Raw genomic sequence first — 25910 nt, 5'->3', positions numbered from 1 at the left:
CTTGTATTGCCCTGTGCAGTGGCAAGGAAACATTTCTTGCATGAAATAGTTCTTAAAAGACCAGCCTAATCTTGTTTCACTTTGTGGAGCAGAGAGATTTGCCTACAAATTCAGTGTTAGCTGGCATGCCAGGTTTTAGAGCTTGCTTTCTTGGTGTACAAAAGGGTCAGTGGTTTTAGTGTGACTCAGTCGTGTTTTTGAAAAGGTTCTAAAAAGACAGATTTATTCCTGCTTTCTGACTTACCCAGCTATCTTGGGAGTGAATTAACCTGTACTGCAGATATGTAAATATTGTGTGAGAAGAGGGAATCTCAATGGAAATCTGAGTGTTACAGCCCATATCAATGCCCCACAGCCTCCCACTGAAGTGCCAACTGCCACTGAAGACAGGGTTTATTATTTCTGTGCTCCTTCGTGCTGCTATTTAAACTTGAGCCCTTGACCAAGGGCTTTTGTTGATCCAGGAAGCCATCTCAGCTTGGGAGGGTGTATTACTCTTCATTTCTTCAGATAACCAACCTGTCCATCTGTCTATGTCATAGGTGCCTTGCCTTTCTCTTTTGCAATCTGCAGACCCTCTGTTTCTTAGAGCAGTCATGTTTCTTACCAAGATGGAAGCAGTCAGAGATGGAATTTTTGCTGACCCTAAAAGCCCTTTGGGACAATTCAGGGTGTGGGGCTTCACCAGTTGGCTTTTTCTTATCTGGGTTTTCCCCGGCATCTTGGAAACCCTAGGGACATCTCCCCCACACCCTTTTTCTTCTCTTTGAGAGACGTTATGGTATCTGATAGATTATGATGGATATGTTGCTCCCTACTCAAAATGAATGAGCATTTGTCCAGCACTGGGTCTCCAACATGCAGTGTGTTGGATTACAAACACTTGCTCCACAGTTCTTCAAATTTCTTATTGCAGTAACAACATAATCTTTATAGTATTTTCAAAGTTAACTTTTTGTATCTGTACTCGATAATTCCCCCTTTGTCTAGTTTAGTCAAATCTGCTATAGAATTGTCATTTGTTTGGTTAGCTTAATAGTGAAGTTATGTTTCTGCTGTTACACGTGTTGTTCTTGCAAGTCACTTCAAGTTATTTGTTAATGAAGCAAATTGGTTCAGCAGCACCAGGCCATCTCTTTTTTCAGAGAGATCTCAAAGCTACTGATGTGTAATAAAATTAAGGTAGTTGTTTGCTGTGCACTGGACTCATTATTGAGAGTGAGTAATGTCACCAGGAATTGGTGACCTCAACTTCAGTTGTGGTATCTGCTGAAAAATAGATGCCACTTCTAAAACCTGGTTAATATGGGAGGTGGAGAATCAAGCGTTGTTTCAACACCCACATTCTTCTGTGTGAATCACAGCCATGGACCCTTGCTGCTAAGACAAGATGACATGATGTATTTACGCCACCATTGACCTGCTAAAGGTGGAATGTCAGCCATTATACTGATTTTTTATTTTCTTTTTTAATCTTTGACATCAGAAGTGTGATTTGCTGTAATGAATGATCATGTCCTCTAAACACCACCCCCTTTCAGTATGTGCTACAGAAGTACCTATGATAGAGCCAGCACGCTTCAGAAAGAAGACTAATGTTTAAATATTCAGTTCTTCTGGGGAAAAACATAATCTGCCTGAAGAACAAAAATGTTTTTCCTCTGTCTGTGAGCATTAAAGCTAAGTTTCTGAATCATCTGAGGAGTGGAAAGGGATGAAAACTAATCTGTTCACTGCTGACTTAAGGTGCCTGAATTCTGTTCTGTGACCAAGTGCCACATGTAAATGTGTTGCACTTTTGCTTGGCTACTTGACTAACTGGAATCCAAAATACAGTCCGAGAGCTGCAAAACAATCTTTCCCTTGCCCCTCAGTTAAATCAGTAAAAACACACCTTGCAGAAGGGTACATGAAAACATCCCACTGCTGCTCACTCCAGAATTGTGTTTCAGTGCTCCACAGACAGTGCTTAAAGCATCTGCTGTCTCTTTGCAGTGACTCCACACAGTGAGTCAGTAGTATAGGGAGATTTATAAGCTGTGCTCTGAATGTCTGCCCTAGGTGACACAGCCAGTGCATTGCTCCTTTGTTTGTGCCAGGGAGGGCTGGCCACTCGAGGACTCCAACAAATGCTGTAAACTGAAGGAGGAATTAGTGTTTTTCCTTTTCTGGTATGAACTCCTTTAGGTATCAGAGTTTCCCTTTGCTACGAGACATTCAAATTTAACCACCATCTAGTTAGTTCTACTTACAAGTAGTATTTTTTTTTTATTGCCTCAAGTTCTTTGCTTCTTGCTCATTAAAAAGTTAACAGCATCTTACAGAGATGCTACTATAGTATTTTATTGAGGCTCTTTTCAGACTCCAGAGATGTCAGAGAGGATTTTTCTGTTTGGAGGGGTGGTAATCTTCAGTGAAATAATGTATTTATTACTTCATTTCCTGAAATATTTCAGATCCAGGCTTGAAACAGTTCAGGTGTATATAAAGCACACCCTGGCAGGAAGCCCTGCTCGTAGCAGCTCCTGCTGAGGGGGTGAGCTCATCCCTGTTCTCAGGGCAGGCACTTGAAGTATCTCCTCTAGAAAAAACCAGTGTCTAGGTAGACATCTTCTGCCCTCCCTGTCACCCATCTTGTGCTGTCAATCCCATAGATTTGAAAGGAAAGTCAGGAATCACCCCAGGGCTGACAATGTGAGCTTGCTTCTTTCTTTTGGGTTTGACCTACCATTGGCTCTGCATAGCCAGCCTTGGACGTGATTTTTTTGTGGTTGTCCCACTCAGATGAGCACTAATGCATCTGGCTCTGGCTTTTTAAACATTTTGATGCTTTCTGTGGTTCTAGGAGGTCCTGAAAAGTGAACATGAAGAGCATATACTTCTGTCTGAAAAAAAAAATTTTTAATAGCAACAGCCCGTATTAGTCTAGATACAGCTTTTGAAGTCCTTCTGATACTTACTGGCACTTGAAATCTGTCATCCTTTTGTTTGGCTCCATTGAGGTGCACCCATCTGCAATTTTACCTCACCATCCACTTGTGCAATTGCAATAAGATGAGACACGTAATTTCTGTATTTCTGAGAGGACTGTTGCACACCTGTCCATCAGACAGCCGGAGTTCTGCCTCAGACCTGTCTTAATCATGGTAAGGTTTGCGAATTCTCTGTTTTAACCTATTTAGGAATGATCCTTGTGCTGCTCTTCTTTACAGTGCTGTTTTACCAGTTTGTTGACATTCCCGTCAGGAAGGTGAGAAAGTTTTTTGTTAAGTCCTTTCAGTATTGGACTGAGAAGAAAGTATTGTAGCATTCCCTCATGTTAGTTATGAATGTTGGTTCCTGCGAAACTCTGACATTGCCAAACAGCCTTTTTTTTATTTCTTTGTTTGCATCTATGCTTTCCATTGAAAGAAGAGACAATAGATACACTAGATGTGTCAGGAAATTTCCTTTGTTATACTGATGACAGCCTAGTTCTATCTTTATCCTTGTGTTCTGGTATTGCAAGGTCCAGCCTTCCCTTTATGAGGATACATATGACCTGGAGGAAGAACTTTCCTAGCAGAAAGTTTGTTGTTTCCACTCCGCAGCTATGTCAGCTGATTAACTCAAAGATATTACTTCACCTTACAAGTCTCGCCTTTCTGAGCAAAAGAAGAAAGTTGCCAAAAGCTATATATAAACAATGTGCTGGCTGTCCTGTGGAAACTGTACGTATGCATGCTTTGTAAGTGTCAAGTAATGTATCCCTGCGTGAAAGTGGGGTAAAGTGCTGCACAGTGCTGCAGGTTAAGAGAGTTCACTTAGCAGTTACTCCGAGGCGGTCAACATGCTGTAAATCTACACCCTGGTTTCTCATGGTCGTTTAGGATATGACTACAAGACTATCAAAGTGGATATTCACAGTGTAGTACAGTGTGTCTCACTGCATTATAAGCTGGCTGGTATAACCTTTCTGAACATCCAGTCTTCTTCCAGTGTTAGTAATGTCTTCCACTGCTTTGAATGTGCCAGTATCAGAAATCTGTGAGGCAGCTTTTGCAATATACGAGCACGAGGTTCTTCTCTGTTCCCAGGGTACAAATACTCTTCCAAGTGACCAATGCCTCAGGAACCTGGAGGCTTATTGGAATTTTTACTGCAGGTGCTTGCAGGAACATCTGACCTGAAGGCAAGTAAAACCTGTTCCCCTTTACCATGCATACAACTCCATGGCCTCCTCCCTCATACATTACAAATCATCTGTGGTGTCTAATCCTTGTTCTTTTCTCTTCCCAGGACAGTGTAAGTGATCCCCTGAAATGGCTTTAAGCTCTGTGACACAGGCAAAAAGCCTGTGGCAAAAGGAGAAAAGTTTGTCTAATGGAGTCTAGAAGTTAATCAGATTTTTAACCCTTAGGTCTGATAGGAGCTATAGCTTTCACAAATCTCCGATTTCTTGGGGCTTAGGCTCTCCTGTTACAGTAACTCTTGTCAACTTCATGGATTTGTTTGAGAAGTTTGCTTGATTTACTTATTTATTGTAATTATATGTAATTATTGAGGCCGCCTTTGGGGTTCCATCCCCTACTCACTGCTGGAATTTCATCTTTCTGATGTCTCACAAACATACTTTTCAAGCTGTCGTTGAATCCTATGCATTTTGTATCTTCTTCTAACTTGGAGTTTAAATAGGAGTTAACAAGATAGCTCTGTTCCCTGGCTGTGCCAGCATCTCCATAATTCTCTTCAAAATTCAATGTCTTGCTCTCCTTTTGGGCTTCCCACTTGCCCTTCTCTGAATGCGTAAACCCAACTGTTGTTTTCACCATCCTGAATCAGACTAAATAAATTGTACTTTCTCAAGCTGTGGCCAGTATCAGATGCTTTATGGGAAGATGCCTCATACCCTGAAGAGTATTGTTCCTTTGTCAAAGTATAAACCTTCCTAATCCAGAGCCTGTCTTTTCCAAGCAAATGAATGTTCTGCCAGGATACTTGCACATAACCAGTCCTTTCTCTTTTGGTCTGGCAGTCTCTTGGACTTACTGGTATCACGTGTCAGTAAGGAAAGTCCATCCGGCAGTGTTTGTCTCTCATACCAAACTTGCCCTTTTCCATTCCCTTGCTGTTAATGTTAATTGTGATCATTTCAGCATCCTCCTGCAACCTTAAATACACCTCCCTTGCTTGCCTTGCTTCCTTTCTGCTGCTTGAGTCAGGTGCTGGATGTAACCCTTGAAGCTTCTGCATTCATCCATAAGATCTCAGCTGAGCTTTCCTCCTTCCTCCCTACCATCCAGTCTGCTCTCGCTGCCTCTTTTGCATACATTGTCCACTCTTGATTCTGTGTTATTCCGTAGCATCTGTCCTTATCTAAAAATGTGTTAATTCTAGAAAACAAAGCCATTAAAGCCTTATTCAGTTCTCCTGGTTTGTACTGTACTCTTCTTGTATGTGCCTCTAGACTGTAAGTTCAAGGGTGGGATGCTGTTTGCCTAATGTTCTTTGCCTGGCAAGCTGTGTACGTTCACTCTGCTCATACATTAAGTGATCCTTAAAGTGTGTTAAGGGCCTCATGTGACAACTGTTGCAAATGTGCCGTACTGTGCTTTCAGGGAGGCTTAAGCCTGTAAGTATAGACCCAAGAGTTCTCAAAACTCCAGGTAAATCAGATCCAGAGACTTGCTTAAAGCCCTTTTTAGATGTGTGTCATGGTAGTAGAAGACAGAGGGAATGGAACATTGTGGTAGAAGAGATGGGAAGCAGAATAGCACAGAGGGGGTGGACTGCCTTTTAAGCACTTAAAGCCAGGCAATAAATGTGGCTAGGAGCCATTGATTGCTTTCTGTAGTGTCTTTGCCTAATCCTAGCTTACTTATGTCATGTAAAACTTAATTTGTGGGTTTGGGTGTTACTTATGTGATTAAAATGGCAGTCTGAGAGGAGAGAACCCTGCCATGACATCAACTTTCCAGTGAGTTATTTAAAAAGCTAGATTATTTTTTTTAACCCTGTGATGGGTCATCATTTTAAGACTAGTAAATATTTCGCATTGTAAGAACAAACTTCCTTTTATAGTATCCACGTGCTGCTGGTTTTACTGAATCCAGCATAGAGCTATTTCCTATTTCTAATTGTTTACTCACACTCAGCAGCTCTTGCATGTTCATGTGCGCGTGCTCTTCCCTCCCCCCCCCCAGCTTTTTTAGCCTTGTTGATCTATTATTGTGACTTTGGCGAGACGACGCCAGCTTTCAGCATTTAATGGGATGTGAGCAGGAATGATCAGCTACTTCCTCTGGCTGTGAGACCATGATGTCATCAGCTATTCGGCGTTGCTTTACCATCCGCTGCTGCTGTTGCTTTGGTGTATGTGGAAAGAATGTAAACAGCACTTTCCAGATGTTCTCAGGGCAGCTGGAGAGCCATAAATGGACTGTTTGGTTCAGGACTATTACTAATCTATTTAGGAGATTGCAGTGAAGAGAGTCATAAAAACATACAGCTCCATGTGTATCCTGTGCAGCATGCTCTGTCAAGTGTATCGCAGTGGGTTATTGGAATGTTTAAGTGATTACATACCTTGTTCAGGACTTGAGCTGGGCAGGTGAACTATCTTTATACCTGCTTTCCTTCCCTCTCTTACCCTTCCTTCCTCCAGCTTTAACTCCTGAATGAAACACAGCAGCACCGATGTCCTCCTAATCTCGTGCAAGGCAAATGCTGTTTTGTTCACTCAGAGTGCCTCCAAGTGATCTCAACAGATGAAGAGTGAAGAAAGATGATCTAGTTTTTAAACTCTCAGTGTAATATTTGCTGTATTAGGACCTACTGAATAAACACGGGGGTGTTTAATCTTGGTGCAGTATAGAATAGGAATTTGGAAGCTGGTGTCTCTTATGCCTCTCCAGGGCTGGAAAAAGCATCAAATCTCACCCACTTGTGCTATATCCAAAAAAAGTCTATTTTGGGGGAGAACCAGTCACTTCCTTCTTTAGGGTGTGTGTGTGTTTTTAATGCATTAATTAATTTTTATTGAGTGGTGGAGAAACTGATGTCAGAGCTGCATTGCGACTGGATGTGCAGTAACACAAGGTTGTAGGAAATAATACGGCTAACATCATAAGCACAGTGAAAGTTTAACCGTGGAGAGTTTAAAATAGCAAAGCTGAGCCATATGGGTATTAAAAGATATGACTGAATCAAAACAACAGTCTAATATTAAACTGGATTTTGCTGGGGGAGTGGCAAACTTCTTGGGTTAATTTCTGTTATGTATCCAGTGTCCAAGGATAGGTTTCTTGCCTCAACACCTTGATTTCTGACTTTGGTATTGTCAATTTCTTGGCTGTTGCAGGATATCAACTACAAGGAGCAATATAGGTTGTGTCTCGCTGTTTTTTTGCCAGGCCTCTTTATTCAGGAGTCTGTAGAGTATCCTTTTCCTTTTACGGTGGTCTATAAACTTGTCCAGAATGACGCTTCCCTGGCACCTCTCACGGTTCAGATTGCACAGATCCATGACAGCAAGGCAAGAGGGAGGTGGAGAGAAGTGCTTTGGAAATTGGAGCCAAGGAGGAGCTCGGTTACATAATTGTACAAAAGAAAAAGGATTTTTTGTTTTGTTTTGGTTTTCCTTCTCATATCCTTCTGCAAACTGAAAAAATGTTGTTGGAAAGCTGGATGGAAAAACTTTTACATCATTCATCCCTGTGGGGACGTGAAATGTATTGAAATGTTCCACCTGTTTTATGGCTGATGCTTTTCCTCTTTCAGGTTTGACATCTACAGGAAGGTGCCAAAAGACCTTACACAGCCAACCTACACAGGGGCTATTAGTAAGTAACACTTCTTTTTGATGTCCTTGCATACCCCTGGTCTAAAATTAAAGATCGTTTGGCTTTTCTGTCTCCGGGGTATTTTTTTAAAGGGATATTAAACACTGGAAAGGGTATCCTTTGTTGCTGAGACAGCTCATTTTGCCTAATCTGCAGTCATACTAAACAGTGGAGTAGTTTGCATGGATTCAGAATCTCAACAACAAAAAGTAGTAAAGATATATTGTCATGAAAGGGAGCGTCTAAAAGCTAGCACTGAAATACCCACTCTGCTAGCTACTGAGGTAGCCAGAGAGCTTTTTGCTAGCGTCTTCCCATGAACAGAAGCTGTAAGTCTGCTCCAAACACTGGTGGGGAGGATGACTGCAGATTATTTTACCTCCCTCTGGTAGGCATCCCCTCAGTCAGTGTGAAAAACAACTGGTAACAGTTGGATTCACAGTTAGCGTACCCAGACGCGCGTTTGCTGAAGAGACTTGAGGAACCAAACTAGTGCAAACAGGGAATCCAGGTTCTGCATCAGTAAGGAGCGGTGTGGGTGGCAATATGCAGTGGCCAGCGGTGGAGATGATTTGGGAAACATGTATTTCTCTCACAGTGTACTCAGGGGATTCATCTGATGTTGTAGGTGGGACTAGTGAGCAGAGATCTTATTTTGTTGTTATTTGTCATGCTTTTAAAGAAGAAATTTTGCTTGGTCAGAAACCACCGATAGTGATCCACTCTCACTCCTGTGTATCAATACACAGACTTTGGCTGATATAAATCTCTTGCCTTGGGCCCCTTTTCCTTCCTTCCTCTTCCTGAGGGAGGCTGTAGGCTGAGTAATGCAATTTCACACAATTACGTGCAGTGAGCGCACTGTGCAGAGTGGTAAACATTGATCAGGTTGATCCTGCCAGGCCTGTAATTAGGCGCCTAACACAGCTTTCCTGTTCCATTGAACAGTGACTTCCTTTGATCATGTAGCTGTGCTCCATTCATCCATTCTTGTAGATGGGTCAGTAGCCTTGAATGTCATTGCTGACGTGAGTGATGTCATATCCCTTGGTGACAGCAGGCATCAAATAAAACTGAGTCAGTAGCAGTGAATCAATGGACACAAAGGAAAGCCCTTTGTGAGCTAAAGAAACTCCTCACTCCTTACTGTGAGGATGGTCGAAGACTGGAACAGGTTGCCCAGGGTGGTGTGGAGTCTTCATCCTTGGAGATACTTAAACCAACTAGACCTGGCCCTGAGCAACCTGCTTTAGCTGACTCTGCTTTGAGCAGGGGAGTTGGACAGGATGATCTCCAGAGAGGTCCCTGCCAGCCTCAACTATCCTGTGCTTCTGTGAAAGATAGCACATTACTCTAAATATTTACTTTCAGAGAGTTCTTGTCCTCTGTGTTCTCCTGACCACTGAATTAGTTGTATGTTGTCTCCCTTTTAGGTTTGCTGAAACTGTGAACAAAGGGCTTGAATAAAACTGTTTGCTAATTTAGAGGCGTATGAGATTTAGTGTTTTGAAAGAACACTTTGAACTTGTTAGTGATCCTGCCTTCTCTCCTGTTTTGGAAACTAAGAGTTCCCACACTATAACTGGGCTCCCTTTGAGAATTTGTCTTGTTATGAATCACCTGCAAAAGAGTATGTTTTAGAAACAAAAAAAAACATCAAAGGCCATCCAGTGTTAGGCTTTCTGATCTGCAGTAAACAGCTCAAGTGATAAGTCTGTTGTGGGAAGGCTTGAAGGCTGTGACTCTTACTTAAAATTATTAGCTGACTTATTTCTCTCTATTGTTATTTCAGCTTCTCAGGCTTTGATTTTCTCCTCTAACTGGTTCTCCTTCTTTTTGTCAGAGTGTTTTTAGACAGGCTGATATAAGCTTTTGAACCACACAGGCAGCCAACAAACTGTGGTGGCTTTGCATGTGAGGATCTTGTGTGCAGCTTTCCTAATGGGCTTTCTGTCTGACCAAGCCTGTGACTTGTAATTTGAAAGCCAGTAATCTTGCGTGTTGTGGGAGGCCATGAATGAGACCAGCCCATTGCCATGCCAGTTTGAAGCCTGGGAAGGTTGCATGATTTCGTGATAAATGCTTTAGGGAAGTCAGCTTGTAATAACATTGGGGGCTTGAGGGTAGGGGAAGGTTCTGCCTCTCAAAAAAATCTTTTAGGGTCTAGTAAATGTGTGAAACGGCTGTGGCTGCAACTGTATTTTGGCTTTGTTTAAGTCCTCCAGGTTTTACAGAGCAGATATAAGATAGCCCGTAGTAGCCAACTATTAATTTAGGCCCTTCCCACATGATTTCTGCTGAAACTTTAGCTTAGTATCACTTCTACTGCTGAAGGCTTTCTGGAATATGAATGGAGTTACTGCAAATTTCGTATGTTTGCTTTTGGATTGTAAAAAGGCCTTTTTTTGAAAAGTTTGAGGTTTATTAGGGAAGAAGGCATAGATCAGATTACAGAAGAAAAGAGATGGAAAATACCAGCTCTGCTTCCGACCACCAGGGCTGAAGTGGCCAACTCTTCTAGGAAAGCAGCAGCTCAGGGAGAGTAAGTGTTAGGGTATTTTGGTGGAGAAGAGCAGGTGATCTCGAATGCAAGCAACTTCAGAAGCCAACTGGAGGGTTATTGAGGCTTTCTATTGTGTATGGTTTTGTCATTTCAAAAGTTGCAGTGAACACGGCATACAAGATATTTCAGATCCATGTAGCAATCCTTCCAGCTACTAAAAATTAGTGGGAATGAAGGAACCAAGAGCAGTCCACTGCAGTTTACTGGAGTGAGGTTTGTACAGAACAATGCACTCACTGCTGTGGGATTCTCTGAAAAGTGTGCAGAAGTTTCTCATTCCTTTTTCTCAATAAAAATCTCTTCTTTCAGGCAGCATTGTGATCCCTGTGCCACTCAGCCAGTCATGCCATTGTTGTCCCTCTTCCACCAGATGCTTGTGCCAGTCTTTGCAGGCCTTCCCACCCCTGTGTAGCGTGTCTGTGATGCCAGCACACGGCCATTCTAACAGACCTGACTAACGTGGTGACAACTTGGCCATGTTTGGGTATGTAAGCAGCAGCAGCACATGCCCTGGCTGGCTGACAGTTGGCATCTGGCTGGACAGGAGCAGTCTGACTTCTTGAAAGAGGGGCCTGCAACTCGGACAGCTGCTGTAGCAATCCTGCTATTTAACAGTCAATGTGGATGCATAGTTTGCATGCACATGTTGTATGCACACATGGTAATGTTATCCAGAAATACTCTATGCTGTTTGGAGGCTGGAGTTTTAAATACACATCAGGAAATATCAAAGTTATGATTCACATGGCATCTGTAACAAGACCCGTTCCTTGCACTTCACAGCAGTTTGCTCCATTGAATAATAAATGCTATTAATTTTATGCCTTAATATAGACATGGACCCACGTTCTCAGTCTGCATGATGTGTTATACACTTTGCGTTTCTTTCATTTCTTGTGGGGTGGAGAGGAAGAGTCAGGAATGTACATAGATGGGGTATGTATCAGAAGGGATATGTACAAAAACGTTAGGTTGTCGAAGCTAGTGTAGGGGAAAAAAAAAACTTGGCAGAATTTCCCATCCTTTTGGGATTACTGATTAGCCAACAGCAGTGTGTTTCAGTATGTCTAACACCAGCAACCTTTGATATATTGATTCTGTTAATCATATGAGAGTTTTAAGAAACCTGTCTTAGATGGTCCTTCGAGCTCTGTGGGAACATCACAGTGCATGAATTGTCTGATCCTAGCCTTTAATCTACTTTTCCAAATATAATAAAGTTGTCAAATGTGGGTGGCAGGAACTGCACATTTGCATGGAAGCAAGTAAAGGCCTTCACTATGAAATAAGTAGCTGAAGCACTGTGTGCGTAAATTCTTACACTGGGAACATCGTATATGCCTGCAGCTCCACGCTAAGGAGAGGAGCTCATGTTCTGTGTCTGAAAAAACATTGGCTCTAGAGACAGTTTAACGCATAAGACTTTCACATAAGTCTCATGCCCAAGACACTCTCCTGCCCTGAAAATGTCTGTGTACAAGAAGAGTTCAACACAAGAGTGGCCATGCTAGGTCAGTGAAAATATCTGTTGTAGCCTAGCATCCTCTTCCCAGGAGTGGTCAGCAGCAGATGCCTGAGGAAGAGCATGAGGACAGGTTAAATGCTTTGCCAGGCTTTGGTCAGTTGGCAGTTCTGGACTTCCTGAGCTAGAGATGGTTCCTTTGTGTTTAGTAGTCCTCACTGGATTTCTTCTTCGGGGCATGGATGGTTCCTTTTTGAAATCTTACAGACTTTTAAAAAATATCCTCAACATCCATAGTCAAGAATTTTCAGAATTTTGTTAGGTGTTACATAAAGAAAAACCTTGTCTTATTTTTAACCTCCCCCTTCCCTCCCATTCCCGTACTGGAAAAGACAGTGAGTGGTTGTTCCCCGTTCATCTCTTTAAGGCTGCTCATGTTTTTATATACCCCTCTCATGTCCACCTTCAGTAATCTCTTTTACACATTGAAAACTGACTGTGAAGTTTGAATACTGGCAAAAGCATTGAGGAGCTTTGAAAGTCAGTCCCTGCCAGGTGTTTCAGGGCATTCTTGCAGGACTTTTTACTGTACTGTATTTCAGGGCATTCTTGCAGGAATTTTACTGTACTGTATTTGGTGAGTATTGTCACAAGCCTTCACTACAAGAGCTGAATTGGAAGATGGACTTGAGAGAGTGAATACTTTGTGTACTGGAAAAGGAGAAGATAATTTGATGATGTGAATGGCAGAGAAGAAAGTTAAAAAATTGGAAGAGAGAGAAAGCTCTGGAAGAGAATTTACAGTTAGTAGTACCAGGCTTGCATAGACGTACTGGAGAGCAGAGAGGTCTAGCTGATGCTGTGGAAAGCCTTTACAGGATGATTAACAAGCAGAGATGAATATGGGAAGCAATTAAAGAAGAAAGGGTTGTGTCTGTCAAATGCTCTCCCCTACATACTGCCAAAGATCAGAGATCTTGTGTCCCTGCTGTTTGGTGATTAAGAAACACTGGATCAACTAGTCTTGTGCTTAGGTTACTTTTTTTGTGCTTTTACATAGGTGTATGTGTTCTTATAAGAATTTGCTGCTGTGCTTTAAGTAGACCATTCTCCTCCTCTTCACTGCATGGTGCACCATGCCAATGGCTTAGCTGAGTTAAGTAGTATTTTCTTCTGTGTCTTCACAGCCAAGACTTAGAAGCAACTGTGTAACCATCTGAGGTTTCTCTTTAGAAATGAACACCCCCTCTTGCTTCCCATTTTCCTACTGGTTTTTGACTTCACTTTTCCCTTTTCTCTCTTTCTTCATCCCAGCTAATGGATTTTTTGGCATCTCTTTTAGTCCCTTGTACTTTTCAGAGGGTCAATAAATTAATCCACCCTTGAAAAGACTCTGATGAGAAAGGGGAAGCAACGCATTTCTCTTTCCTCAGAACTATAAACTGACTAATCTGAAGAATGAGGCACAAGGGTTTAGGTCACTCAAGGGTCTGTCTTGGTATTTGCCTTAAGTACCTCCTCTTTCCTTCCCTTGCCTCTCACATTCTCTACCAAGGGAGTTTGGACAGGCACAATTGTATGATAAAATTGATCCCCAGCCAGTTGTTGCTTGAGCTTCCCAAAGGAATGGGTATTCAAGCTGTATAGGTCATGTGGAATAAAGTTGAGGAGCAGGGTTTTTCTTAAGGATTTCTTAATCCTAATTAGTGGCTATGGTAAAGTGGTCATTTCCAAAGAGTGCTTGGTCACTGCAACTGCTGGGATTGAGGGGTGAGCCAGATTGTACTCCTGTTGTCACAGCGCTGGAATAGTATGCCATTTCCTGGTTTATTCTTTTGTATAGTGATTCATGGTGAACTTGGGTATTTTATTTAAGACAAATAGACATTGCAGCCCTGTCTTCTTGAGTTGGCACATCCTTGTCTACTCCAATCATCCCTGCTCAATAGGATTTACAGCTGTCCTTCCTTCCAGCCCCTCCTGTGTGGGTCAATGACTGTCACTGCTGCGTGAATGTCACTGTACAATGCTTTGAATAGTTTCCTGGTGAAGAGTAACCAGTAATATACCAGTTACTTTTAACTCTAGGTTGGTATTCTTAGAAAAGATATGGGACTTGTTGTCCAGGTACTTTGCAATTCCCTTCACTGGGAATTTTCCCTCTCTGAAGAGTCAATATATCGGCAAATGGAGAAATTAGAGAAGTATCAGGCATTGGCTAGACTAGTCCATTATTGCCACGTCTCTGCTGTACCAGCTCTGTCTAGTGGATAGTGCATGCTGTAAGATGACTTACACTTAGCCTTAGAACTTGACAAAGAACCAAAATGTCTCCTAATCCACAAAACACTGTGTAGCTGACTGTATGCTTCTGAAGCAAGGAGATGCTGATTCTTTTCCCTTTCAGGAGGTTTTAGTAGTAATAAAATTACATTCAGAGCAAGGGCTCCAAAGAAGTCATATTGTCAAGCAGCTTTGTCAAGAAGGAGGGAGAGCTGGCAGACCAACATTGTGTGCTGAAGATGAAGAATGCAGGAGCCATGGGGAGATGGAAATCATGATAGGAAAGGTGGCCCAAGAATTACAATACCCAGCAAGATGTTGGGTATTGGTGTGCCATTGAAGTCTGTGCTCTGATGGCCTCGTCTGGGTTACTGTCTCTAAAGAGTGTTAGTTCTCAGGTGTGTCTGGGTGGCATATCCATGGGGGGAGTAATATGCCTGGGTGAAAACAGTTTTTGCCTTTGTTAGAGATATGAAACTAACCTTTTCCCTTCCTTGCCTCTTTTCCAGTCTCTGTCTGCTGCTGTCTCTTCATACTGTTTCTCTTCCTGTCTGAGCTCACCGGATTCATAGCCACTGAAATGTAAGTAAAAATCGTGTTTTCCTTTGTTTGAATGTATGCGCGTATGTGATTCTTTACAGCTTTACTCTGTTACCTTGGAGAAATGTGCCTGTAATTTCACCAGGTCACTTAGTTGTCTAATGGTGTTTGGATTCCTTTCGGTTGAGCCCAAATTCTCAGATTCATTCAGCTTTTTAATTTACTGAAGTATGCTAGGCAAACTTGGTTCTAAAATATTTCTGATAGAGAAAACTGTTCCAGAGCTGCATGATCTTTTATTAGCTGCATACTGGATTTCTCTGTTGAGCACAGTGAATATTTTTCATATGACCACAGATCACATCAAAAGCTTCTGACCCTTTTCAGTTCTCTGGTGATCAGGTGTAAGGTAGCATGAATGCTATGATGATCAATGCCAGTCATTTGCAGTTTCCCTCTTCCTCCTTAGGCTGTTGATTTCTTGCCCTCATCTGAGATTTGTTTCCCCTCTCCTCCTGAATAAGCACTTTCCTCTGTACTTGTTTGATTCAAAGTGATTCTCAAAAACTAGTATATTTTTCATCAGCGATGCCATATGTTTAAATGTGTGGTGCCTACTGGTTGGATTCATGTGGTCTGTGCTCTGAGACTGTGGGGTCCCATTGCAGATATGGTGGGCTCTGACAAGACATTTTCTTTTCCCCTCGCTTCCCTGTGGATGAAACAGGTATCACATTCTGCCAGTCTTCAGTAGATGTTTTTGGAGATGCTTTTTGGAAAAATGAATTGCATAAAATGCAAATTATTATTAGTTTAATGTTAGTAATACCCTTTTTTTTTTAATGTCAGAGCTAAATCTCTGATACAGGCAGATAGCTTTACTCACGCGCGAGTTTTATCTTCTTTCTTTTTGCCTGTTGAGCCTTACTTGGAAACTTAGTTGACAGGTTTTGTGCCTGAAGACAAGTTGTCCCAGGTAACCTCTTTAGGACCTTGCTTTGAGCAAAATGGAAATAATTTCCACTTTAAAAATTTGCTCACAGAACAAGTATTTTAGTTAATCAGATTCCCCCCCCCTCCGCCCCGCTCTTTTCATGCTCCTCCTGCCTTGAAGTAAACTTTTCTTAGTAACTGTTAACACGGGTACCTTTGGTTTGGGTTCTAGGAAACATTCTCCATCATCCTGCTGATGCGGCAGTGAGCTCACTGGACTGTGATGCATAGTTCCTGGATAGTTAGGAAGGGTGGAACTTCTGTCAGACTTATATGATGGTCCAGATAGCAACAGATGTCACTGCTGAGCAAAAAAGCTCTGAAACACGTTGGACTCATGTGCCGTATTTAGATTGACCATGCTTTACGTGGCTTCTGATAACCATGTGGCTTTTTCATTGTTTTTGTGCAGCTCTGACTTGGGTCAAGATTATAATTTCAAGAATAATTTTAACCTTGAGTAATGTTTAACCTTAAGACAGTAGTGTAATCTAGCTCTAGCTAATTTTTTATGCCCACTGCACATTTACTTCAGAGATGGTATCTTATGTTTCTTACTCACTGTTTCTTTGAATTCAGTTCCATGCATTTGCTTTTAAAATACTAGGGTCACCTTGTCAACCCACTTCTTGCAGGAGCTCAGTTTTCTTGGTTTTATTGTTTTAAAAAATAGAGAAAAGCTAGACAAATCACTTCAAGTAAAATAGTACTTTTTCTTGCTCTCCTCTTAGATGTCATTCTCTCATCTGGTTTTCTTTTTTTTTTTAGCTGATGCTTTACCAGAGGAATTACTAATATTTACGTAATTTTGATCCAATTATTTGAGTGCACATGGCTTTATGTAGTGGTAGTTTCCTGACTAGAGATTTCTTTTTGAACAGCAAAATTGTTTGATTCTCTGAGGCCTCTTCATGCTTTTTTTCTTAACAAGATGATGCATTTTCCACAAAGATATTAGGGGTGCTACAAGTTCCTGTGTGCTCAGCTGGCACGTTTCTTATTAAAATGTCAGAGAGATGGTAAACTGCCTTTCCCAGCAGGAACTGCGTGGGGCGGAGGTGTTTGTAAGCAATAAAGCAGTAAAATTTTAGCGAGGATGTCATGGAAGAGACTGAGAGACATGAATGCAGGAAACTGATTCGTCATGGACCGTCCAACACAATAGCTCGCAGAATATGAAAACCTCCTTCTGATGCATTATAGGTCATCAGAATCTCTCTTGCTGGGAACAGATCACCCACAGCATTTGTGAATAGGCTCCCCCTGTAACAGCGGAAATACTTCAGAAAGTCACATAACAAAGTGCTTCCCAGTTCAGCAACTTCTAAAGTAGAAGTAAACTTTTCTTTTTCCATTTCTTACTCATTGCTTTCTCTTCTGGGAAACCAGTTCCTTAAAGGTGTTCAAAGATGGTGCGAACCTCTTGTGCTTCTCTTTCAAGCGTGTATTACTGGCAGTGTGTTGGAGGCAGAATAGTCTCATCGTTCGGAATAAAGGTGCAGAAGTGTTGAGCTCTACGTGGTCTGGAACAAACGGTGTGAGAACTCTGTGCCACCATTTAAACTGGGTGGTAGCAAATAACTGCTGCGATAGTATCTCACAAAAATATTTTGAGCCTTGTTTGTCCATGAATCAAACATTTTTGAAGATAAGGAAGATTCCTTATGTGCAAACTGTTCAATTCCCATCAACTTTTATTGCAAGTTTTGAGTTTCTTTTGTATTAAGAGTCTCCTACAACAGATATCTCTCCCAGCTTGAAGTTTCCTGGTGTTAGCCAGGATCTGAATGATTAACTAGTGTGTGCTTATGTGGGGTGAGCTTTCCTGCTTTGTCAGTGCCAGCTATACTATGAGACTGCATCAGTCTTTCTCCTCATGTCATATTTCCCTTAAAGCAGTCGTGCTTGACAAAGCTAGATTGCATGGGGATAGCTGCACTTTTTTGGTGGCAAGGTGAAATCAAGAGCGCTTGGCCTGGTGCCTTACATCAGAGACATACCAAGTTCACTGATGTGGACTCATGCTTAACTCATAGCCCTATTATGCCAAGTAATTGTGCATGGTGTGTGTGCATTGACAGCCTGCTTCAGGGCAAGTCAGCAGCAACCTCAACAGCAGTGGTACCCACAGGATTAACTGTCTAACTCTCACCAAAGGGAGGTTTCTTTGGTATCTGCATCTGAAGTGAGAGGTTGGTGTGGTTTGTTGAACTTAGGCTGCAGCATGAGAAAATAAGGTCTGCTCTACACCATGCTAACCCCTAATACTTGCTAGCTTCTACCCACTGTTGGACTTTCTTCTACATTCATATGGCTGTAGCAACTTAAAATTCCTGGTATTACTAGAAATCTCAGTTTGGTTACTCTTGCCCAATGTCAAAGCTGTTTTTCCTTGACTAGCCCATTGTCTTAGCATTTATAGTCTCAACTGCTAAGGACTTGTCTGGGTGGCAGAAAGCCAAGAAATTACACCCTCATCTTGAGGATAACAGTCATAACACTAAAACCAAACAGATTACCTATGTGGGGAAGACAGCATGCATCACAGTAGCTATGTCATAACTCGTGTGGGTATTTCTAATGAGCGCTAAGATTGCATTTGTGCACACGAGCTTACTTCAGTTAGGAAGCCGAACTAAGACACTGCGCATTACAGCGGACATGCAGGAAGTTCATGTGGCATAGGTAACGCACTGTAAATGCACATCCTATTTTGCTGCTGACTAGCTTCCTCTGGAGATGAGCCCTGAGCAGGGTAGAAAACTCTTAGTTTCTCATCTTCTAGATTTATTGCATGACCCTAACAGGCAGTGCCCCTGAGCAGCCATGAGGGAAATCAAAGCTTGGTTCTTAGGTGGGGCTACATCCTTTTCAGGAAAAGCACTGTGAAGGGCTGGTGAGGGAAGAAGTTTTTCTTTCTTTGCTCAGCCACAAACCATCATTGCAGTTAAAGGGAGAGTGAGTTTAACTCTGGAAATCAAGGTTTTTCTTATTTTTTTTTTTTTTTTTTTTTTTTTTTTTTTTTCTGTCCAGACTGAGAGTGACTGAAGACTTAGTCCAAAACAAGAACCTAGATGAACCTCCTCAATTCTGTAAAAGACAGATAAAGAAAAGGAGGTCCCTGCTCCACATTTGAACCTCTGCAAAATTGACAGTATCAAACTCGGCTGTCCCACTGAGCAAATGACTCAAACGGCTGAAGAAATGAAGCTAAAGTGTTAAACGTGCCTGGTATTTCCTGGGCAGGATCAGTAGTAGGTTGAGAGTTGAGAGTAGATTGAGGGCTAGAAATTGCTCAGCATACCTTCAGCAGCCTTCCTCATTCATCGTGCTGTTATGTTGGGAGTCAAGAATGTAGAAATCACCTATCTCTTTTCCAATTAACTCAGATCAGCACTAGAAGTTAATAGCTGGCAAGGTGATAATCTTTCAGTTTTATCACCATAATTAGGTCATGAATTATGTTCTGTAGGATCAATAAGAGTTTTCCAAGTATTCCATCATTATGGAGGAAAGGTGTAATTAACTAATCTAGTCTGCCTTGCATTGGCAGCCAGGGGAAGGGGTAGGAGAGTATGAATGTGATAGCTGCAGTATGAATGTAGCTGCTGAACAATAATTCATCTGCCACAGCACATTTAGAAAGCAACAGACCATTCCTGGCAGTGTTTTCTTTTTCTTTCCTTTTTTTTTTTCTTTTTTTTTTTTTTAATGTAGTAACAGGGAAAGAACAGGCTGAAGTAACAAGTTTGCCACTTGGAAGGCTGTGCACCCCTGCAAGGCAATTAATCACTTAAAATATCTGTAATAAAAATATTGCCTTTGCCTAAAACCATAAATCATGAGCAGTGTCCAAATCATTTGTTCATTTAAGGTGATCGGATCATTCACTGGGGACGCCTTCTTGCTTTAATCTTTATGAAAAATACCTTGTCCAGTCTATGAATATCACACAGCCCAGCTCCTATGCCAGGGCTACATCACATGCAGCATGACTTAAGTGTTCGTGCAGGCTGTCAGGTACCCTGAATGGGGAGGAAGCAAAGCACCAGGAGCTTCTGAGGCCAACGTTGCTTGTTCGCACTGGATTCATTTGCATGCCCAAGACTGTTCCTGCAGTGAAGCAGAATTGTTATCATACCTGCCTTCAGAGGTTTTTTTGTCCCTTAGCTGTCCAAGGTATGTGGAATGTGTCTTGTGGCTCTTGGCCCATGAAAATTTCTCATAACAACCTGCAGGGTCAAGCTGCACCTACTGTAAGCAGCAGAGTGTGATCCTGGTGCAACAACAGTTCCTTCTGCTGGAACCTGTAACCTCAGAGCATAAGCCATCTGCACCATGAGCACAGTGCTACAATTCATATGTTCTGACACTAACCTGGAGATGCAACTCCAACTCCACCAGCTCATCCAGTTGATGCAGATGAAATGCTGGAGCAAACCAGACCAGCATAGGGAATATAGCCTAAGGGTCAGAGGGGAATGGGAGTTGTAAGCCTGCTCTTGCCATGGACTGACATTGAGACAAGACACTTTTCTGTAGAAGGATGTAATACTTAGCTGCCTACCTCTCAGGGGTGCTAAGAAGCTTAATTAATGTTTGCGTAGTAACTTGGAGATTACCTAATAAAAGGTGTTATATATTTGTGAAGTGTTGTTATGCCGTTTGTCCTAATGTACGTGTGTGGGTTAGCAGGAAGCGGAAGGTCGTGTCATGATGTCATTTGCAATTTCTGACTCAAATCTACGTTGACGTCTTTTGAACCCTTCTCCTTCTTCCTGCCTCCTGGAGTACTGTAATTCCTTCCTTTGTAGGACAGTGTGTTTTCTGTGCTTCACAGCTGAGCCAAGACCTAATCTGGGACAAAGACCTTCTCAACGAAGAACTGATTGAGATTCAGGGCATAGAAGGAAGATTACAAATGGCAGAGCAATAGACATATGCACAATTTATTACACAGTGGAGAATTTGCTGACCTGCTTGTTGTTTCTTCACAAAAATTGAGAAGATGATGGGTTGTTTGTCCTGTGTTGGGTCTCCTCTGGTCTGGCACAACTGAAAAGATGGTAGTGCAGGTATTTTGGCTTCAGATGGTTGTTTTTCTAGAAGGTGGTTGATTAGAGCTGAAATGGCAAGCAGAGCCAAGAGAGCTCGCCTGAGAAAGTCTTTTGAGAAGCTTTGGGCGCCCTCAAGAAAGAATAATTACTTTCCCTTTTAGGCTTAGGGTCCTGGAGACCAGAAAGCGAGTGCTTCCTGGGAGTTGGAGGACAAGGTAAAATGCAGCTTGCTGGAATAAGTGGTTGTATTTTGTGTATGGCTGATGACTGGGGAGGAGGGTGCCTGGTTGTTCGCTGTGAAAAAGGGAGAAAAAAAAAGCTAAAACTTGAAGTAGAGACTAGGACAATAAGGACAGAGGACAAGGAAGATGTGTTTAGAGAGCACCCGGGCAGTGTGTGAAGCTCTGAAAGGTCGGTGCAGTGTGTCTCATCTTGTATTCAAAGGGTCACAGGTTCTTCAGCTGTTCAAGTGCTGAAGAGTCTAATGTTAGTGGCCAGGGCTGCTGGGTAGAAATAAGTTACTGGGGAAGTTTTGTTTCTGAGGAAACAAAGCTGTTGTGTCATAAATCTAAGTCCTAAAGCATGGGGAACGGGTCTGGCTTTCTTTGGGTAAAATCTTAAAGAAATGCTGAGCCCTCTGGCTGCCGTTTCCCGCTTTCATTCTCTCTCGCGTGCCATTTGCATGATCTGCAATCTTAGCCAAAGTCCCTCCAATTTTTTTCTGTGTAATGCTGCAAGTTTTGTAAGCAAATGGGATAAGCAACTGAGAAGCCCAGCAGCACCACTCAGGAATGTGAAGCATTTCGAAGTGGCTCTTTCTAGAAGTGAAGCAGATTCTTTCTGTGTGGATCATGGCTCCTGCTGCCTGGAGAAACTTTCCTCCCTTTCCTTGAATCAGTAGTGGAAGGCCCCGTGGGGGGAGAGGTCCACCTCTCACCTGTCCTATTGCCCTCATTGTACTTTCATAGCTCTGCACCTCACCCCTGCTTTATTGTGCCACTTTTATTCTAATAGTCTTTAACAGCAACCAGTAAAATACCAAATCCTATGTGCTTAGGGTCGTCAGAGGAGGTACGTGCCATTTTTGGAGTCACAATACGACCCTATACGCTGCTTCTCTAAACAGCCATAGAAGCAGCTGCATTTACAGTGTCCTTCTGCCTGACCTCAGGTTTTATTTTCCTTGTGACCATCCCAGATTCACTGTTAAGCACTGTTACTCCTGGGACACTTTATGTTCCAGGAGAGACAGCTATAAATTAGAGCCAACTTCATTTATTCCACTGGAGATGTTATCCCTTCAGGGAGAGTTGCTAGAGGTGGTAAATAGTGCTTTTCCCAACATCCCAGGATTGTCCGATTAAATAGTAGGAAAGCTGGGTGCAATTTGGCTTCTTGGCCCTGGGGGGGGGAGGATAGCAAGGGAGGCGTGAGTGCCAGTTCTCTGCCAGCTCTATCCAGACGTAGGTGGTGGTGGTTCACGGGGAGATCCTGGATGGAATAGCCTTGACCCTGGAAGTTTGCTTTACCTGTGAGGTTTCCGGAATGTATTTTGGGATTGAAATTTCTAGTTTGTTGAAAACAATGGCGTTGCTTCTTAGGTTTGCCCCAACAAGCTCAGGCTGTGCTGTGTTGTCATTGTGCCCTTGGTTCCCCATAGTGAGAGGGAACCTCAGTAACAGAGCAGGTCAACACAAAGGGTGCGCTTTGGAGCCTCTGATAAGAAACCTTGCTGGGTTTGTTAGCTTGGGCCCTCTGCAAGAGCTGATGCTGCCAGGAGGCGGCAGTGGCCGGAGCTGGGAGGGAGAAGCAGGGTTCAGCAGGCAGGGTGCTCCATGAAAGGCGGCACTGCAGGTCCAAGGGAGGGGAAGGAAGGACAGACTGTCAAGAGCTGTCAGATGTCTAAGGAGTGATAGATAGGGTTATGAAATTGGGAACATGAGTAGGAGAGGGGCAGGGGGCTACTAGGTAAAGAGGAGGAGGAGGAAGTGGCCGTGAGCCTTGCCCCAGGGACAGGTTGGGAACTGTTGGTCTAGTGACCAGAGTGCAGGACAGGAAACCAGTTTCCTTTATCTGTGACTAATGGCCTATGTGACATGGACAAACTGGCCTGCTTCTCTTTGCCTCAGTGATCCAGTCTGCAACTGAATGACCTCACCACTTGCCTTCCTATGTAAGAGCTCCCATAGGGTCCCTCTGCACAGTTTATCCTTTGACTTCTGCCAGCAACCATTTCTCACTCGCTTATCACTGAAAGGCTTATGCGCCTTTGCTTACAGACCTCAACTGATGGCACGTTTTCTGACAGGTTTGGAATTGGAAATCAGCAAATATAAATATTGACCTTCCTAGAGCTTTCTTCCAAAGAGCTGGGATGTTCAGCTGCGCTGCTGAACCTGACGCGCTTCTCTCCCAGCCCTGGCGCGAATGCTCCTTTTTGCCAGTAACATCAAGTTGCCCGTGGCACTGGCTGGGCATGGCCCACATCTCAGATGGCAGAGAGCTGTGAAGAAGCCAGGGGCTGTTATGAAACAGGAGAATCTTGATGGGAGGACTTGGGGAGCACAAAAAGGTGCATTGCTTTGGGGGATTAATGCCTGTCCTGGCTGGAGCTGCTCCTCAAAACCTTATTTGGACATATGACTTAATCCCGATCGCTACCCAATCTGCCAGTAATAAACACGTAGAAGATTTAATGCATTCCACCCGGTAGAAGAGGGCTCAGCCAAGAAGCTTTTAACTAGGTCACTGATGAGCAATCTTTCCCCTCCCTCTGTGTCATTTTTATTAATCACTTGAAAAATACGTTGAGTAATGATTGCAAGCAACTTGTCAAGCCAATTAAAGACAGAGAAAGGTAGGGCTGTGAAGCTGAAGACAAATGCTGTGCTGGTTTTAAATGAGTGTCTGTAAACCCCACTGACCTGTGAGTAATTACGTCCAAAAAAATTGGCAGCTGTGTGTTTCTCAGGGTGAAGGCTTGTTTCTTCTGAATCCACAGGGCAAACAGTTCATTGTGGTCCAGAGATGTATCACCAGAGCAAAATCACTTTGAATCTGTCTTGTAGCTGCCCTTAGTCTGGTTTGTCTATTAGCATATAGAGTCTTCAGCAAGGGCTTGTCAAAGGGTTTCACGCACTTTGAGCATTAAACAAAAATAATACAGAGCACTTACTAGGGAAGGTAGTTTATTTTATGTAGCTTGAACATTAGTTCCCATACCTTTATAATCTGTCAAACTGGAAGACAAATTGTCAAATTTTCTTATTTGATGAGGCTGACTAGTGTTGGGCTTTGAGGGAGAAAGAGCTGCTAGGTAACCTTGCCATCTTCTCAGTTCAGTGTCATGGGTTTCCTTGGAGTGGATTCTCTAGGACCATTCAGCTAATTTGGCTGTGCTTGCTTTGGGTTTTTTGGGGTTTATATTTTACATGTCAGATGGATTGTATGTGCCAACAACAAATATTTATACTCTTGTATTCCTTTTACTCTATATCTGTATTTTGTCTTTGTGAAATATGTGCGAGCACTGTGGGTGCTATGAAACAACATTACTCTTCGGGAGACTGTTGCATAGTGTGTTAGATCCTGCTGTCCAGGATGTTTCTTCCCATCTGTTCCTGGCTCAAATCCTCTTCTGAATTTCAGTCGTTGCTTTTGGTTACCATTCATAGATTGAAATGAGATACTAAGGAGGGAGATACAAGTATGCCATGCTGTCTTCTCTTGCCACTGCTCTGTCAACTGGGTGGCAGTGACAAATGGCAATTAGTTACACAAATAAGCTTTCCTGTGGGATAGTTGAGAGCGGCCTTTTGCTAAAACTATGAAACAGATCGGAAAGCACATGCTTCCCTCTTTCCCAAAAGGAGTAACAGCCCAGGTATGCGGAGGGCTAGCACACTAGCCTGCCACCTCTTCAACATTACGCTCTTGTTTTGTATCACCTCTGGAAACTCAGGTTAGGTAAGGGAGCAGGAAGCATAAATCAGAGCAGGAGTTTTGTTTTCTGCTGGTGCAAGGGACTTGTTTAAAGCCTCCTGCACTTGCCAAGCAAGAAGTAAAATTAAATCACGATTTGTCCCCATGCAGTTGTGGAGGGCTTTTCCTGCTCTCTGTCTTGTAACTTTATTGCAGCTGTCACACAGTCAACTCCCTGCTTCAAAGTCTCCTTTTTTTCCCTTCCCATGCAAGCTGTTGTTTTTTTTCCTGTGGAAAGTAGCTGTGTGCCTGAACTCACCTGTGTTTTCTGTCCTCCAGAGTTAATGAGCTCTATGTGGATGACCCAGACAAAGATAGTGGAGGTAAAATAGAAGTGAATCTGAACATCAGTTTGCCAAACCTGCATTGTGAATGTGAGTACCCTTTTTCACTTATCGGTTTTAGTCTGTGTTTTAACTAATACTTGAAACTGGCCCAAACTGGTACAGTGGCCCTTCTTCTGTAATAGGGTGGATGGAGATCAAGTAGCTGCAGCCTTTGCCAATACCCCATTGCTTTCCGTTCCTGACCAGAACACCTGTTTTCTTGGACCCTGTGCTCACTCTGCAGCCTGTGTTAGTGGCTGACCTCCCTTGCTGACTTCTTTCTAAATCTCGTTTCCTTTTTTCATAGCGACCTTTTTGTCTCTGGGAGCAAGAAGCCTCCCAGGTTTCATTTGTAACTCTGAATGCACCAGCTAGTTGTTGGCTTTTTACAAATCATCTGCCTTGTCCACCTGAACTTTTTCTATTTATGTAATTGAGATTCCAGTCAGCTGGCAGGGTATGGGAGGTATATTTGTGTCAAACAGGCAGTCTGAAAAGTTTGGTTACAAAGTTCTTTCTGAAGAGCTGGTATAACAATTAATATTTGACAAATGATGTGACTAGCACAGTTTAGTCAAATGTCAGGAAAAAGACATGGATTTTTTTCCCAGTAAAAGCAATGCATGCTTTTCCTATGCAACCTTCCTGTTATTTCTTTTGACTTTTTTATCTCCTCCTCTCCCACCCATGCAGTAGTTGGACTAGACATCCAAGATGAAATGGGAAGGCACGAAGTGGGTCATATTGACAACTCGATGAAGATACCTCTCAATAATGGGGATGGCTGCAGGTTTGAGGGCCATTTCAGCATCAACAAGGTAAGAATGACAGTGGGTGAGTGTGTATTAGCTGGGGAAATGCTAGCAAGATCCATTTGTAAAATGC

The 25910-nt window shown here is 42.7% G+C and overlaps 1 protein-coding gene across 1 annotated transcript in view; it reads left to right on the top strand.

Annotated features, from left to right (window-relative positions):
• The window catches only part of ERGIC1 (endoplasmic reticulum-golgi intermediate compartment (ERGIC) 1), a 61058-nt gene that overhangs the window by 14645 nt on the left and 20503 nt on the right, over positions 1–25910 (top strand). Inside the window, exons 2-5 of the mRNA XM_010579238.1 lie at positions 7759–7820; positions 14638–14710; positions 24979–25073; positions 25719–25843. Coding sequence (XP_010577540.1) covers positions 7759–7820; positions 14638–14710; positions 24979–25073; positions 25719–25843 — 355 coding nt within the window. The remainder of the gene's footprint in view (positions 1–7758; positions 7821–14637; positions 14711–24978; positions 25074–25718; positions 25844–25910) is intronic.

The sequence above is a fragment of the Haliaeetus leucocephalus genome, unplaced genomic scaffold, assembly GCF_000737465.1.
Source record: "Haliaeetus leucocephalus isolate CR32 unplaced genomic scaffold, Haliaeetus_leucocephalus-4.0 Scaffold656, whole genome shotgun sequence".
NCBI lineage: Eukaryota > Metazoa > Chordata > Aves > Accipitriformes > Accipitridae > Haliaeetus > Haliaeetus leucocephalus.
This window is presented reverse-complemented; position numbering and strand designations above follow the sequence as displayed.